The following is a 19,153-nucleotide window of genomic DNA, read 5'->3' as shown; positions in this document are numbered from 1 at the left end:
CTGCACTCCAGATTTGCAACATGGCAACGCAAAATACTTAGTAGGTTATATGGAGCAACAGTGCAGCAAAATCAAAATGAAGTTGGTAACAGTGACTGCTGTGGCTGCTATAGTGAGCAGAGGTGCAACCAAGCACAACGCGCTAATTATTATTCATTATTATATTATAACCAACGACAACGAGGACTTTAGGATTTTAGGATTAAGGTTTTTATCAATAATAAAATTACACAGAAAAACATTTGATGGATTTCAGGCAATTTTACCCATAATTACCCACTTTTCATATTCAATGGTAACTGTAGGAAAAACTTAATGTGAAATACGTGCGCAAAGTTTCTCTGCTGCACTTGAGAAACCATTCCGCCCTCGCCTACGGCTCGGGCGTAAACGTTTCTTTCGGTGCAGCAAACTGTCACTTTGCACACTAGTTGCACAAATAACTATTGTATCATCACAATAATTTGTAATTCACCAGTTTTATTGTTATTGATTGTTCATTCAATGTTTATAGCCCTTCACTTATAACAAGACAAGCATGATGAACATGTGTGTGTATGCATGACGAACATGCATGTACATGCATGTCCTACCATTAGTGGCCAGCCTTGGGGTAGCCACTAAGAACAGACAAGTATGTTGGACATGTGTGTACACACATGCATGTTGTATTATCAGTGAGAGGTTTTGAATTTGAACAAAAAACAGTGGTTTGACAGAAGCTTTATACATAGAGTAAACAACAAATAATAAGAACCACTGGGGAATTATAATTTATAATTATACAATAAATGAACTTCAAATAGAGCAGTGAAGAAAAATTGACTAATAAATCTAGAGATTGGAATAGAAAGAGAAAAATGATGAGGAGAAAAAAGTTTAAGAATCAAGCAGAAAAACATCACAAATAAATCTAGAGAGAGAAAATTGATGAGAAGAAGAAAGAGCAGTGAAGAAAAATTGACTAATAAATCTAGAGATTTAAATAGAAAGAAAAAAATGATGAGAAGAACAAAGTTTAAGAATCAAGCAGAAAAACATCACAAATAAATCTAGAGAGAGAAAATTGATGAGAAGAAGAAACATCAAGAATCGAGTATACGGTAGCGAAAACATCAACATTTCTCTTTTGGTCACGTTCGCAAGATTACGTAAATAGAATAATCATCAGAGGTGATAATAATTATCGGAAAGGCTTCGATGACTATCTTCTGAAACGAGCATAATATTCAATCCATGCTGGAATGTTGCTGTCAATGAAGTGATTATTCATGTTGAAGAAGTAAAATAAATTATTGATCCAGGTTACAAGTTAGTAGACACTCATTTACGAGGTGTCTCATAAATTTCATACGTAGAAATTCTATCTAAGAATATTAGTTCATAATTTGAAACGTTGAACTTGTCTCTGTAAGAAGGGGAACAGTATGAGAGAGATAGAACAATTCCGAGTTTGAAGAGAATGATAAGTGGATAGAGAAAGAAGAGGAGTGATACAGGAAGGAGAAGGAAGAAAAAGAAGAAAGAGGAGAAGAAGTGAAGAGTTAGGGATACAGAGAAGGTACGAGCACAGAAGAAAGAATAGTAAAAAAAGAAGGTCTGCTACGTGGTACGAGTAAGTTGCATATCTAATTTTGATAATATTGTTGAAAGAAACTCAACAAAGAGATGATTTTAAAATATTTTGGGAATGTTTGAGAAGAGGATGTTAATTTAATTGTTAACCAAATCAGCCTTAGATGCTAAGTATGATTAGATGTTAATTATTTACTTATTTTGATAATAATATTGAAAGAAGCTATTATTATTATTATTATTATATATACATACTAGCCGTCAGGCTCGCTTCGCTCGCCATACCCGTCTAGCCAGGGGGCTCCGCCCCCTGGACCCCCGACTGGATCGTTCTAGAATGAGATCAGCAGGCTCGCTCCGCTCGCCTGCATTTTCATTTCAGCATTTTTATCATATGTTAGGACGATCCAGTCGGGGGTCAAGACTGAACGTCTGGCTAAACGCATATGGCGAGCGAAGCGAGCCTGACGGCTAGTAATATAATATTCTCAGGATTGAAGTAGCAGTGCCCAATCAATTTTTCCGCGATAAATGCATTTAAATCTTCAACTTGGTGCCAACCTAACAAAGTCAACTCAACTTGATAGGTAAATCATTCTGGAGTATTTTGGAGTATTGTTAGAAAGGAACGATTAGATTAGATTAGATTTCTTTATTTATGTATGTTACAATATTTACTGGCTTTACACTAATTTACATTAAATGACGATAATGCTAGTTATTCAACGAATTTCACAAAGTATAGATAGTTAATCAATGAGAATAAAAATATAGAATTCAATTAGAATAACGATAATATAATAATGTGATGTAACTTCATAAATCGGCGGTGTTTCAACAAATAATTGTCGATTCTCTTAGAAGGATATAAAATATCCTTCCCATTAACATATGAACGATGGGAGAGGGCAAGAGTGTTTGGGAGAGTAAATAAGAGAGAGAAAGAAGGTGTTAGAGGAAGAGCTTGGAGAGAGAAGACGAAGAGGTGAAATAGATGATGTGGGAGGGGGGAAGAGCTAAGAGAGAGAGAGAGAGAGAGTCAGTGAGAGAGATAGATAGATTGATTAGCTGCCTTTATTAAAAACCTAGGAGGGCGAAGTTAGGGCGCAGCCGGCCCTAGAGACAGAGAGAAAGAGAACTGAATTGAATCGCTGCCTTCATTAAAAACCAAGAAGGGCGAAGTTAGGGCGCAGCCGGCCCTCTCTTACACTTAACCCTCCATACAATTCTAAGTTACAGAGAGAGAGAGAGAGAGAGAGAGAGAGTGATAGAAGGTGTTAGAGAAAGAGATACGAGAGAGAAATGAGTAATAGAAAGATTATGAAAAAAGGTAGAGTTTTTATTGCAGTTGGAGAGAGAAACACTGAAAAAGGATGTATATTGAGGAAAAAGTGGGGGAAAAACATGGAGTGGGAAAATATGTGGAATAGAAACAAGAAGAAAATGTCGAAGACAAAGAGAAAGAATATTAGTAGAAGGAAGAAAGGGGATAGAGGAAAATGTCGACCATTTGTGAGATAATATTGATATTTATCTATCTCTTCAATCTTTCAATTTACAAACTGATAATTGCTCCCGTTCTGCGTATACCATTGCATATAATACGGCAATACATCAATGATAACTCATTAATAATAATTGACTACGATAAGTCAAGGTGTGAAATAGGATAATTGACGTGAAATATTATACAACTTTCATGGGAAGTGGGAACTTGCGCTTTTGCGAGTTTAGTAAGGTAGAGTGCTGGTTATGCAGAAATGTCAGAGCTTTCCTGACATAACCTGGTTCAGGTATTCAATTTGAGATTGTATTTAAGTCCAGGATCATTCGATTGGTATTCAGGAATACTGTAATAAATTATTCTAATGATTCATGACTGATACTATAATATGTATCATATTTTATTTATTCTTATGGATTTTATCGGCAAAGAGATCTTCTCGGATGTTCTGCCTTGCCGTATTACCCAATGTCATTTCCTATCAACACTCAAGTTTATAGGTTATGTCTTCGGATATTCATGTTTTCTCATTAGGAATTCGCACTTTAACTTCCGAGTTTTTATTTTATAAAGTTTAAAATCAATAAAACTATTCTCAAACACAAATTCACATTTAAAAAGCAAACAAATATAAATGATGATAATATTGAACCAAAAATTTCACATCACAAATTTTTCCATGGCAACCAAATAAAAAAAAAACATATTAATATTCTCTATTAATCCATGCATCATCAAAAATGATAGGAAGAGAAAAAATAAGGCTAACTTGTGGCTATTCCTCTCTCAAATTAGGATAAGGTAACACATAGTCCGAAATAGGTCAAGTCTTGGTATAGGTAAATCCAAGTATAGTATATAGTATCCTGTATACTGTCCTTCATATTATAGTCATCTCTACAAAAATATAAAAGCGTTCATTATTGAATTCAAGTTGAAATTCTACTTCATATTATTTTTTGTACTATTCTCTAGACATAAGAGGAGAAAATGCAGCCAATAACATGGAAATGAGAAAGATTGGTAACATGACATGACATAAAATCAAATGAAATCATTGAGCAAATGTGTATAATATAGATAATGAATAATTTATGAACAAATAACCTGTGCTTTATACCGTATTAAAATAAATAGCTGTATAGATGTGGTCAGAGTGCTTGCGTTGCAGCCTGAAGATCCCCGGTTCAAATCCGCTCATCACCAACAGTTTTCAGACAGGTCACTCTCGTGCTATCGGATGGGCACGTTGAATTGTCGGTTCCGGCTGAAATATGACAGTCATAAGACCCATTGACGGATTAAATGATTCAGGCGAGGTGGAACTTCCGTCAGGGACTCCTCGCCAATGAAAGCCATACCAAAATTATCATTATAAGAGCTATTAACTCTGATTAATAATAAACTGTTGTCTTTTGTATAGCTACAGAAATAGTATGTAATTATCACAACTTTAGTTCAAAGTAATCACCATTGATTACTTTAGTGATAATCATTGATTATCCAGAACCATGAAATTCATTGATAATACAATCCAATTGTGGATTTGAATTGATGAGAAAATCAAGGAACTTATACTTTGAATGTAATATTGATGAATTCAAGAGGTTTTGTTCACTTTGTTCACATGGAGTTGTGGAATTCAATATTAACTAACTCTGGAACGAACTGAAGGCTCTGCCTTTCAGAAGCCTTATTTCCGCCATTTTAAGCTTCCAAGTAATGTAGGTCTGTGATTGGCCAGCATTAGCTGTTACAAAATCATAGGATTGGCCAATGGAAAAAGCCTGTGGGCGTGTCACAGTAGGTGCTGCTGCTCTCTGATTGGCTGTTCAAACTTAATTGTACTTGTTTTGGGTTCACAATGATTGGAAAAATTGCTTCATGATTTGATAAGATATTTATAATCAGATACAGTTCAGTTACAATAAAAACTGTTCAGTATTTAAATCATTTTTATTAGGTTCCTCTAAAGTGAGGTCCACATAATAATAGCAGTATTTAATTAACATTGGTGTTGCTATCCTTGTCTGTCATTAGACAAAGTAGATCACGATATCCCCTTCTAGCTCCGCAATGTTGCCAGATAGTTTTTAACAATTTAGAAATATAATTAATTAACAAAATATCCAATATCAAGTATGGGAAGTCATTTTTTAATAATTGAGAAATATATTTTCTTATGGAACAAAATAAAATTTCTTATTTCAAACAACAATGAACAGTCAAACATCAGAGACAAACAGCAACTATATTATAGAAGTATTCTTTTCTATATGATCAGATACAAAGTTATCAGCTGTTTTCTATAGAAGACAGTAGAAAAACAGAGAATCGGCAATGCTGTCCTACTATCTTTCTCCACTGCTATTATAACGTATACCTTAATAAATGAATTCGACTTTTCAGGATCCGGGTATTTCGTATAGAATGATTGATCGTATAGAATATAGTAAGTTGTAACAAACAATCTAATCTTGTTTTTTTTAATAGATACTTTATTCAACTTTATTTGTATTTCTTGTCAATGGAAACCTCAACCCAGACTAATCTCCTATGTTTAATTGATCCAATCAAAGCTTTATGAGAACAGAGGCAGAACAACTTTAAGATTTTGATAATGTACTTATCGTATAAATGAATGAATGAATGATTATTTCCAGTCCTTGTTTGAGAACTGGCTCATGCCTCACCATCTTAAACAACGGTTGAACAAATACAATGTAAAAATTCAGGAGATATTCATATTATAACAAGTGCATTTATGCACTCCTGTACTTTGTATTTTATTAAAAAGAGTTCGATTTTTCAATCTCTTAATCAATTTTACATGCACGAGCGTTGATCTTTGATCTTGAAATCTTCACAACATGTTCAACTTTTCTCATACTTCTCGTTTATTTCACGTCAAAACTCTGAATCCCACTTGTTTTTAAACACTTCAATTAGCCATCAGCATTTATCATCACGAATTATTTTCCGCTTTCAAATTTTATTACTTGGTCTCTCTGCAGTTCACCTTCTGAAAGACATGATACAAGCTCTGACCCGATTTGTTATAGAGGAATATCTCGTGAAATATTCGGTCAAATTCGAAAAAAATGATAATCATTTTAAGTGCAGGTAGCGGATAATGTAGCCGCTCGCTGTAATTTATTCAATGAATATCAAAAAGATTTTGAATTTTTTTGCCAAGGATCACCGTTTTTTGTTTTTTGAAAACTGTCGATACTACACTTTTGTGAAAAATGATAATTCGAATGGATACACGAGTTTTAATGGTGAGTATTCTATAGAAAATCATAGATATTTCTTATCATAGGCTCTAGATTGAATTACTCTCATATTGATATAGTTGAATTTGTTCTCAGTTACATTGTTGATCCAAGGTTCATTTTTTGTAGCTGGATACTACTTATTTTATAAGCCTGCTCCTGAATAATCAAGCATTTATATACAAGCACAAGTCCAATGCAGGCTTGGACATCAACAGTTGAATGATGAAATCCACATCCTAGACTATAATTGTGATTATAATACAACTAATATCACATGTCACTTCATGTAGGCCTATGTAACATAAACTTGACCAAATCGTAACATATTAATTCTATTCAGCTTGCTGTTATTAGAACCAATCATACATTTTCGGTTTGAGTGATAATTAATATAAAAAAATGTCGGAGATTTCATTTTATATTGAGCTTTGAATCAGATTGATGACGTGTAAGGTAGCTGTGTTCAAACATATGGACAAGAGTTCATGAATATCGTTTTATGTCTTCAATATTCTAGAGTTAATCCGAATTATTAGTGCTTTTCCCATTAAAGTTTAATTCAATTCAATTCGTTCATTTCCACTTGGCTTACAATACATGTACTCATTGATATTTGATATTCAACAAAATAAGAATCACATTTTTACAAAAACTGTACAAAGAACATATTGATTGAGTGGAATTCCCCCAGTAAGACTATGCGTCTGAGATTGGGAGACAGTTCCTGCAAGCAATATTATTCAGTAGTTATATGGTATTATATTTACTATAAATTACAATATGTGTGATTAAAATTACAAAGCTAAGATTCAGATAACATTAGGTGAATTATAATTGATAACATGATATAGTGTTGGGTGTAGCTTGATATCTAGAGTGGGAGAGCAAGAGGACCCAGAAACCGGAGGTAATTTATTTTTTTATAAGCCTCTATATGTTTTGAAACTCTAAACCTATAACTCTAAACTCTAAATACCTATATTGGAAACTCTCTTTGTTGATGCAACTTTAATTGGAATTCCACTCTAATTTTACCGATTTTAATTGATGAGACGATTGTCACTGTCATAGTGAACTGTATGTTTGTAGACTTTTGTAGATGCAAGAGTAATATCATAGAGAAAAAATAACATAAGAAGAGATACCAAGGTGTAGGTCGTTCTTGTTCTAAATTATTTCTTAATTCAAGTCGACTACTGTCAATTATTACTGTTTTGACCGGCTGAGTATGTAATAACGGCACAGTATGGAGGACTACCATTGTCACATAGCTTCATGAAAAGTAGAACTAATTGGTCTATCGGCTTGACTTAACAGTGAAATTTGAAACACAAACTGCTTATACCATCGGATATCTTCTTATTCTATATTTTCTCCATGGTAATATAGACTAAGTGACCCAATCCAATGTAACAGATCTGAACATATATGATCATGTAGTTTCAAAATCGAAGAGCTTTTGAAACAATTGATTCTACTTATTTATTTATTGAATATCGTTTCAGTGTAAATTGTTATGTTTGTGGTCATCTACATTGTAAGAAATTCACTATACATTATGTGATACAATTTTATTTCATTCAAAGCCTGGGCTGTATTGAAGCCTGTTAAATTTTGATCCAATTGGTGATTCTAATAATTGTAAAAATTTGTGGTCATCTACACTGTAAGACATTGCTCACATTTGTGAGACGATGTAGTCTCATTTCAAGGCTGGATCGCACAAAAGCCTGTTAAATATAATCATAGTTAAATGCCACAAGAACCAATAAGGGGTGTCTTCTCTTCAAAAAAGGCTTCTCTGATTGGTTATTGTGGCATATTTTCACGATTGAATTAAACAGGCCTTGCGGGCAACCTGGCCTTGTAAGACGTAGAAATCCAGAATCAAACCAGGATTTGACTAATAATTTGATTGATCTCATGATGTGGCCTGGAAGACCCGTGATGCACGGGTAATTGATATGCTAATACAGTCTCAATTTACAGGTGGCTGAAATTGTTTTACTGATAATTTCACTCCAATCAGCTCAGGGAATGTTCCGGGAAGAGACAACTAAAAAGAAGAGTCAACCTCAAACTTCAGCCAATCAGCAAGCTTACAGTAATAATTGGAATAGAAACCAGACTCCCAGCCAACAATCAGCTGATTATTCCCCTCAAGCATCATCATTCACAAAAGTGGAAGAAGGTGCTAGCCAAGCAGCCGTTCTGTCATCACCAGGGGATAGAGGTTTTACAAATTCTGATAGATCTACTTTCTCACCCAAGAGCAGGAGATCAAGGGTTAAAACATACCGCTATCCTTCAGATGGCAAAGTTACAACTAGAGATCCAACTTACACAACATCTGTCACCACCAAAACCCGTCCACAGACCAGAAGGAGGTATAGAACTAGAAAAAAAGGAGGTCGCAGAGTTCCTAACAAGAGAAGATTGAGGAAGCGACGTAGGAGACCTGGTCGTAACTCAAGAAGAAGATCACAACAAAGCTCTGGAGATGAAATTTCTGAATTGGAAGAGTATGAGTTGGAGGATGAACCAAAACTAGCAGCATCTTCCACTCAATCGAGGAAAGCTTCTTCATCATTGTCGAGAACTGGAACAATTGCAGGTTATTCATCAAGTAAAGGTTTTGGGATTGATGGGGATGAAATTGAGAAGGGTACAAGATTACCTGATGACTTTGCGGGATATTCAACGAAAGAACAGGCATCAGGTTCAAGACTTCAAGGACTAAAACCGGGTAATCAAGGTCAAAAACACACACTCCCCCTAAATCAGCGTCAAGGCCCCACTCAGAGTCAACCAGTAACCCAATCTAAAACCACAGTAATAACATCAAAATCAACAGAGGGAACATCACCCAGACTTGTACAACAGTCAAACGATCCAGGAGTAAGAGATGGGTTCACTGTTCAGAAGTCTTCTTCAAAAATTCCCACAGTACCATCATCAAGAAATCAGGGTAGTACAATAGCCAATCAACCCTCAAAGGTAGTGGAGTCATCAACAGTTATAAGGAAGCAGTCCGCAGGTCCCCAGGAATCAACATCAACCAGAATTCAGCAAGTGCCATCAAATACTGGTCAAGTAACAACAAGAGTATCCCAGATAACTGAAGGGAAATCATTCAATACTCATGAAGAGAAATCAAAAGCTGGGAACTCGCAACAAAGCAGGGAGATTGAGAGGAGCTGGGTAGGTGGAAAACCTTCGGATGAGAGAGTGTTCATCACAAAACAGACAAGTGCTTCATCCAGTGCAAGTAGGGACAAATCAATCAAAACAGGAGCCCAAGAAAAATTCGTGGAGAAGAAACAGGTAGAGGTTGCACAAGACACAAGTCCAAGGTCCACTCTAGCGGGAACAACAACCAAAACTACGAGAGTTAGTCCAGCTAGTAGGAGGGTACAAGCTTCATCAACAAGAAGGAAATCAGCATCTGCTCAAAGTAGTCGGTCACATCAGGAGTCATCCAGAACAGTAATAGAGAAAAAGGTAGGAGCTCAAAGATCAACAGCACAGGCTCCAAAAAGGTCACAAAATCAAGAAGCCCAAAGATCAACAGCACAAGCTTCAAGAAGGTCACAAAACCAACAATCCCTGACAAGACAATCCAACAGGAGAACAACAGATGTAGCCACAAGTAGAGACCAAACTGGCAATGACTTTACACAGAAAACCATCAATCAACAGACATCTCCTGCATGGGTGACAGAGGTTAAGAACCAGTCACCAAGAGGTACAGTAACTGATGAAAAGAAAGTGTTCTCTGGATCTCCACAGAGCCAGGACAAACAATCATTGGAATCGATATCAAAGACAGTCACACAAACATCAGCTACCAGAGGGACAGCCGATGCAGGTTCAATTAGAGGGAACACCCCAACATTCACTAGGACTGAAGTTATAACTTATGACGAGCAGCCAATAGTGATATCCCAGTCACCTAGGGTAATAACTGAGAGAACTGGAGTGCCTTCTCAAAAATCGATTGTAAGAGAAGATGTGGTGCATAAGGGACACTGGGATGAGTGGGATGAGGAAGAAGAAGAAGAAGAGGAAGAGGATGATTGGTTGGAAGAGCATGATGAGGAAGAGTGGTTAGAGGAATATGATGATGAAGATTGGTTGGAAGAAGATGAAGAATGGTTGGAAGAAGAAGACTGTGAGGATGATGAAGGTGATGGGGAACACAAAGAGGAATGGATTGAGGAGCATTGGGAAGACTATTACGAGGATGAATGGGAGGAAGCAGAAATCAAGAGGAGAATGGAGGAGTGGGAACGTGAATGGGAAGAGAGAAAATATCAGGAGTGGAAGGCATTGTTCATGGATTCAGTGAGAGAGAGGAAGAGGAGAGAGTGGGAAGAAAAGTGCAGGGTAGAAAAGTGGACTGAAATTGAAAGAGAGAGAAGAAGAAAGGGATGGGAAGATGATTGGGACAAGGTTGAAGAGGTGAGACAAAAAGCAGCATGGGGAGAACGGTGGAAGGAGATGATATTTGAAGAGAGAAAGAAGATAGTGGATGAAGTTCATGAAGAAGAGGATCATCATCATTACAAACCGGGAGTAAGATCAGAAATAATTACAACTACCACAACGTCCTTTATTACAAAAGATGGAACAGATTCTGGGAGAGTCAATCCATCTGAGAAGGTCCCTCAATCACCAAAACCGGCTGAGAAAACTACAACAGAAACAATTATCACAAGAACAAATACACCTGAGAGGTCTCAACAGGGACCACTTGGAAGAGAACTGGATAGAAAAGACCAACCAAAATCTCTGGATTTGAGTAGAACGACGAATAACCAGATAACAACTGTGAAAGTGACAGATAATAGACAAACACCATCATCTCAAGGGGGCTCAAATGTGATTACAGTGGTCAAAGCTCCAACTTCACAGAATGAAAGAGTTCCAGACTGGAAATCAACCAATAAAGGAGCAACAATAACTACAACTTCTACAACAACAAACAAGGATGATCAACCTTCCCAGTCAACAAGAAACATATCCAAACAACAGAGTTCTCAAGGAGCTCGTATTGAACCATCACAGCAGAGGTCTCAGTTGAAGAATAGACCTGGATCTGATTCAAGGAGTAAGAAAATTACAAATTCTCCAAGAAAAGAGAGAAAGAGGACGGTGACAACTGTCACTACAACAAAGAGAACTTCACGACCACGGACAAGTAGTTCAAGAACACAGAAGGCGGATAGAAGTAATCGAGCGGAGAAACCAGAGGTGCAGAAAATGAGCACAGTGACACAAGAGCCTGCTACAAACAAGAAGAGTTCACCAAGGAGAACTACTAAACAATCGAGTTCCCAAACCCCAAGGAATAGGAACAACAATGATCCAAAGCCTTTATCAAGTAGAACTCCAACTAGTGGTTCACCAACAACAAAGGTACCTGGGAATAGGTCTGAGGCAAAGGAGTCACAATCTAGACAAGCTCTAAGCAGAGATACATCAGGAACGGGGCAGAGTCCAAATAGATTGGAAGTTCAGAGACCATCTATAGAGCCAATGCGAGGTCCAGAAAAGAGAGAACCTGGCAATAACTCTGTTCAAAAACCAGTTCCACAACCAATGAAGAAAGATTCAGAGAAAGTTCCAACCCCTCAAAAGTCTTCAATGCAAAGTCCTCAAGGAACATCAAAAACACCATCAAGAGAAATACCTCATAGACAACAACAATCAACATTGCAAGATCCGAAATCTCAGAAGCCTGCAATCACTCAAATGAAGACTACTCAAGAAACGTTGACTTCTCCCTCAAAAGAAACACCTCAGAGGCAACAACCAACATCTCAGAAGCCTACAATTACTCAGATGAAGTCTACCCAAAAAACACCAAACTCTCCCACAAAAGAAACACCTCAGAATCAACAACCAACATCAAAAGAGCCAAACTCTCAGAAGCCTACAATCATTCAGATGAAGACTACTCAACAAACATCAACTCCTGCTTCAAAGTCAATGCCTCAGAAAGAACTGTCAGAACAGAAAGATTCGACCCCTCAAAAGGCTCCTATTGTGCCAATGAAAACCATTCAAGAATCATCAACTCCTGCTTCAAAGACAACTCTTGAGAAAGGACAACCAAAGTCTGAAGACTCAACCCCTCAAAAGGCTCCTATTGTACCAATGAAAACCATTCAAGAATCATCAACTCCTGCTCCAAAGACAACTATCGAGAAAGGACAACCAAAATCTGACAACTCAACCCCTCAAAAGGCTTCTATTGTACCAACACAAACTACTCAAGAACCAACAACCCCTGCACCAAAGTCAACTCCTCAGAAAGAACAGTTGGAAAAGAAAGAATCAATCCCTCAAAAAGCTCCTATTGTACCAATGAAAACAAATCAAGAATCATCGACTCCTGCTCCAAAGTCAACTTCTCAGAAAGAACAACCAAAATTGGAGGACTCAACTCATCAAAAGGTTCCTATTGTACCAATGAAAACGACTCAAGAATCATCAACTCCTGCTCCAAAGATAGCTCCTCAGAAAGAACAGTTAGCAGTGAAAGATTCAGCACCTCAAAAGGCTTCTTCTTCTCCTATTGATCCAATTAAAACTACTAAAGAATTATCAACTCCTGCTCCAAAGTCAACTCCTCAGAAAGAGCAATCAAAATTGGAAGACTCAACCCATCAAAAAGCTCCCATTGTACCAACGAAAACTACCCAAGGACCATCAACTCCTGCCCCAAAGTCAACGCCTCAGAAAGAACAGTCACAGCAGAAAGATCCAACCCCTCAAAAAGTTCCTATTGTACCAATGAAAACCACCCAAGAACCATCAACTCCTGCCCCAAAATCAACTGTTCAGATAGAACAGCCGAAAGAGAAAGATTCTACCCCTCAAAAGGCTTCCTCTCCTCTTATTGATCCAATGAAAACTACTCAAAAACCATCATCTCCAGATTCAAAAACAACTCCCCAGAAAGAGCAGCTGACAGTGAGAGATCCAACTCCTCAAAAATATCCTAATGTACCAATGCAGACTACCAAAGGGTCATCAACATCTTCTCCTAAAGAGACCCCTCAGCAACCTTCTTCGGAACCAAAAGATAAAACACCTCAGCATCTTTCTATCACCCCAATGAAAACCACTCAAGGAACTTCAACCACTTCCAAACAAAACCAACAACAACATCAACCTACAACAAAAGAAATAATTCCAAAGACACCATCAATTACACCAACAAAAATGAAAAGCCCTGAGAATGTAGTTGGTCCAGAAAAGGCTTCATCATCACGATTGAGGCATGAACAGAATAGAAAATCAGGAATTTTGACTCAACAAAAGCCAGTTTTGACTTCTAAGACCCCATCTATTAGTCAAGCTACAAGGAAAGACTCTGCATCTGAGAAGATTCTTGTAAAACCCATGAAACATGATTCTGGGCCTATACAGCCTTCCTCCAGGACCACATCAAAAATTCAACGAACTGATACTTTGAAGTCTCAGAAACCATCAATTGTAAGAGGAAAGCAAATAAGTGAGTCTTCACAGAGTCCACAGACATTCATAACAAAAACAAAAGCAGTGAGAGAGCCTGGAAATGATTGGGGCTCCATAGAACAGAAATCTGTCAAAGTAGTCTCAGCAAGAAGAGGATCAGGTAGAACAGAAGGACAGGATGTCTTCTTGAAGAAAAACATTCAAAACTCTTCCATATCAAGACAGAAACAAATAGAAGCTGAAGGAATAAATGCATCAAGATCATCATCACGTTCAAGAGTGACACAATATTCTGCCCAGAAAAAAGACAGATCTTTGAAAAAAGGTGTGTCAAACTATTCCAGGGGAAGCCAAGTGTCAGGTGGAATGGGAAAAGCACAAGGTGATTCAACATTGAGAACATCTCAATCATCTAGAGCTACAAGAAAACGCATTATGCATTATCCAGGCTCTAGATCATCTCTGAAGGCAAATGATTTGTCATTCACAAAATCATCTGATGTTGCAAAGGATCAGGCTTTGAGGAAATCATTCAGAAGAGGAGGATCAAGAGAAAGAATTCGAAATAAACAATCTTCTCTGATAAGACCTGTACTGTCATCTCAAGATGTTGGCAGAATTTCGTCAAGAAGACATGATGGCTTTTCATCAGCAGAATCACAAGCAGATTTGTTCAGGAAACTCCTGGCAAGAGACAGCTCTTCAAGAAGATCATATCAAGATGTTTCCTCTGGGTATTCTTCCAATTATTCCTTAGATGATGATGAAGATGATTTGTATTCATCACAACATACCTCACATCCTTCTGGTTCATTTGCCCTGAAATCACATTCTAACATACAACCAAAATGGGGAGCCCTGAGAAGAAATTATATGAACCATTTCTCACCTTCCGAATATAATCAATACTTGGATTATGATGATGAGGAGCCAGACTATGATGATCTGTATAGTTATCCTCTTGGGGGTGCGAATGATTATCAAAACCATCCAGCTTATCTTGACAAGTATTGGTCTCCAACTTATGGTTCACGGCAAAGAAATGATGTGAACTATGAATGGACATCTCCAAGATTCTCAGATTATGAATTGGATGATGAACTGGAGCCTGAAGGTCCTTATAGTTTGAGAAATTATCCTGATTATTCATATTACGATTCAAAATCAGGACTAAGGCAAAGGAACGATTTGAATATCCTAACAGATTCATCCGAAAATGGATTAGATTTCTTCCCTTTTGGAGGGAAATCATTCTTTAGATCACCTTATCCATATATCTACAGTAACCTTTGGGGAAATAATAAGCTTTTTGTTAATGGACTTCCAAGATACAATATATTAGAATATGAAGATCCCAACAATTTAGAGAATTCATTTTTTGGATCTATTTATACTCCTTATTCACATCATAACCCCTTATACAATAACCTTTGGCGCGGAAATCAGCTTTTTGTTGATTATTCTCCAACATACAATATATTGGATAATTATGATCCATTCATTCTAGAGGATTCAATTTCTGGATCAATTTATTCTCCTTATTCAAACCATTATCCTTTCTACAATAACCTTTGGGGAGATAATAAGCTTTCCGTTAATGGCTTTCCAAGGTACAATATATTAGAAGATTTTGATTCTAACAATCTACAAAATCCATTTTCTGGATCAATTTTATCTCCTTATTCACATAATAATCCTTTCTACAATAACCTTTGGGGAGATAATAAGCTTTTCGTTAATGGCTTCCCAAGTTACAATATATTGGAAGATTATGATTCTAACAATCTACAAAATTCATTTTCTGGATCAATTTTATCTCCTTATTCACATAATAATCCTTTCTACAATAACCTTTGGGGAGATAATAAGCTTTTCGTTAATGGCTTCCCAAGTTACAATATATTGGAAGATTATGATTCTAACAATCTAGAAAATTCATTTTCTGGATCAATTTTATCTCCTTATTCACATAATAATCCTTTCTACAATAACCTTTGGGGAGATAATAAGCTATTCGTTAATGGCTTTCCAAGTTACAATATATTGGAAGATTATGATTCTAACAATCTAGAAAATTCATTTTCTGGATCAATTTTGTCTCCTTATTCACATAATAATCCTTTCTACAATAACCTTTGGGGAGATAATAAGCTTTTTGTTAATGGCTTTCCAAGTTACAATATATTGGAAGATTATGATTCTAACAATCTAGAAAATTCATTTTCTGGATCAATTTTGTCTCCTTATTCACATAATAATCCTTTCTACAATAACCTTTGGGGAGATAATAAGCTTTTTGTTAATGGCTTCCCAAGTTACAATATATTGGAAGATTATGATTCTAACAATCTAGAAAATTCATTTTCTGGATCAATTTTATCTCCTTATTCACATAATAATCCTTCTATAATAACCTTTGGGGAGATAATAAGCTTTTCGTTAATGGCTTTCCAAGTGACAATATATTAGAAGATTTTGATTATAACAATCTAGAAAATTCAATTCATGGATCAATGTATTCTCCTTATACAAATCATCACCCTTTCTACAATAACCTTTGGCGTGGAAATCCACATTTTGTTGATGATTTTTCAAAATACAATCTATTGGATTACTATGATCCTAACAATCCAGAGAATGAAGGTCTAGTAGACATCACCAATGGCAGATGGGGTACTCCATGGTACTTTGCTAAATTCTCTGGCACAAAAAGATTCCCATATCGTAAATTTCCATCCTACAAGAAATTGACAAGCGGTTATCCTTCTTACAACCCTCCCCCACCTTACTCAAAATTTGGATTTAATAATATTTTTAGTATACATTCCCCCTCCGTGAATCCATATTCTGCAGAGTCTAGAGATAAATATCACAGTCTCCTTGCTTTGATCAGTGGTAGGAATGATAGAACCTATTCTCAAGTAGGTAGACTAAATGATAGAGTGAGAAGGGCTAGAACAAATAGAATCTTTGGTGAGGGGAGTCTATACGATAAGTCAATAGATTTAACCCAAATACAAGATATACCCGTTACCCGTTCAGCGTTTATTAGAGGAAATAATGGAAAACTTGGAAAAATTATCAACTATGATTCAGATTATTTTTGTGGTAGAAGAGATCCACCCCTTGCTATCTCTATGCTATGCGGTAATCCATGTTTTCCAAAATGTCTTGAAACTTGTTAAAGATATTGCCTGTCTCTGAAATAATCAGAAAATAATGTTTTCTCTATTAAATGAATCTTAGTTTCATTCAATTTGAAATTATTCCACAGTAAACAATGTTTAAAGAATTATTTTCAGTGTTCACTGCTCAGTATATAATTATCATATTTCAAGTTATTATAGCTATATAGTTATATCTATTTCAGGTTATTATAAAGTTTAAAAGCTCAAATAATATAAATTAGAAAGTATGGTGTGAAGAACAGATTATGACGAATTATCACAGTTTCTTGTATTTGTGAAGATAAAATTCACTGAATAAATAACACTACCGGTATTCGAAAATCATGAGTTTCGGGAAAGATTTATATAGTATTTAAATATTTACTGTGGGCCATAGTTTATTATTTCCATGAGAAGCATAATCTTTGGAATATTGAAATGGAAAATTTTAATTTTGAAGTAATCTATTCTTACATATTCAATCTAATATATTTTGATTCTATAATCTGTAATATTAATCTGTTATTCTATTATTAGGATAGAAGTATTGACTTATTATCACGGTACTAAAATGATTTAGAAATTGTATAATTCTGTAATCGATGTTATTCAATTTGTGATTGTATTTAGTTATTTCTGTCACCTACTTATTATGTGTACAGAATAATCACATTGAATGATGAGCAATAAACTTATTGATTTGTTTGCTTTTAATTTTGTTATCGATTCATTTTTTAGAAGCAAAATTCGTTGAATTTATGTCATATTTCTCAAGATATTATATAATATCAAGAATTAAGAACTTATTCATAATACATGAATACATTGATAAAAAAGAACTTATCCATGAATACATTGGTAAACATTTTTGAGCTTTTGTCAAATTATAATATTATTGATAATTACCGTATGTAAAATAGCTGTGAAATGGAATTATTATTTTTGTTCAACACTGTATAGTGATTTCATGTTTTTATGCACAATAAACGCTGCAGTTATTCTACCATGCTGTTTTATTCATTTTTGGTAACAGATACCCTTTCTCAGAAAATCTTTTCTTCGATGAATTTATTCATATATTTATTTTCATCCATCAAAAAGCTAATAAACTTTGAATTTTCCTCGAATACTTATTATTATTTATCAAAAAGAATGAACGTTGATGATTAAATACATCCGTAATTGATTTAAATTCAAATTATTGTTGTTGCTTTAGTCTATATCTTATGGAAGATTCCATTTGCAATGTGATGGATGAATATTATTGACGTTTTTCTCAACGTAGCATACACACTCAAAGTCTAGGAAGTTTTTAATTCCATATAAGTTAGTTTCCTGCACCTTAAAACTGGATTCGCACACAACAGCGACAGTGAAAATGTAATTCCCATTAAAAAAAGTAAATTCGTATGGCTTTTGTTGGTGGGGAGTCCCTTGCGGGAAGGTCCCACCGCCTGAATATATAATTTAAGCCGTCAATGGGCCTTACGACTGTCATACTTCAGCCGGGACCGACAGTTTAACGTGCCCATCCGATAACACGATTCCCATTAATTCTTATTGGACTAATCCCACTCAGCCCAGCCGAGTGAGTATGGATAATACCATTAGAACGTATGCGAATTATATTTTACTGTTCGCTGTCACCGTTATGTGGGAGTCCAGCTCTATTACTGTAGGCTACGTTTATACTGAAATTGAACCAATGGATGGTCATAGAAATTGTGAGGTTGATGTGAATACAGTAAATATTAGCCTTATTCAATATGATTCATTCATTTTCGATTTATTATCAAATAATACAACATTTCAGCTTGTTATAGAGAAATAATTGAATTGGTTATTTGAAAGAAGTGGAAAAACGTTGACTTTTTAGTACCTACTGTAACTTTAATTTAATAAATTTAGTTTGAATAATAGCCTAATCTTTGGACCGAATTTACCAGAACGAAAACTTGGTTTAAGCGCCAGTTGATTCTAAATAAACAAAAAATCATATTACAAAATCATTTGACTGAGAAGCAACTGCCGTTCAAACCTAGTTTTTGTTTTTGGTGAATTTGGGCTTTAATGACAGTGTTGAGCTGGGTTTACACCAAAGTTATTAACAAACTGTTAAGAACGTAATCCTTATAGATTCTATT

The 19,153-nt window shown here is 35.7% G+C and overlaps 1 protein-coding gene across 1 annotated transcript; it reads left to right on the top strand.

Moving 5' to 3' along the window:
• Positions 1-6,089: 6,089 nt before the first annotated feature.
• On the top strand, positions 6,090-18,015 carry LOC111056356. The gene is made up of 2 exons (XM_022343719.2): positions 6,090-6,360; positions 8,347-18,015. The coding sequence occupies exons 1-2, from the start codon at positions 6,328-6,330 to the stop codon at positions 16,309-16,311; spliced, it is 7,998 nt and encodes a 2,665-aa protein (XP_022199411.2). The 5' UTR covers positions 6,090-6,327; the 3' UTR covers positions 16,312-18,015.
• The last annotated feature ends 1,138 nt before the right edge of the window (positions 18,016-19,153 follow it).

The sequence above is a fragment of the Nilaparvata lugens genome, chromosome 11 (assembly GCF_014356525.2).
Source record: "Nilaparvata lugens isolate BPH chromosome 11, ASM1435652v1, whole genome shotgun sequence".
Classification (NCBI taxonomy): Eukaryota; Metazoa; Arthropoda; class Insecta; order Hemiptera; family Delphacidae; genus Nilaparvata; species Nilaparvata lugens.
Note: the sequence above shows the minus strand (reverse complement) of the source record. Positions and strands in the feature narration are given on the sequence as shown.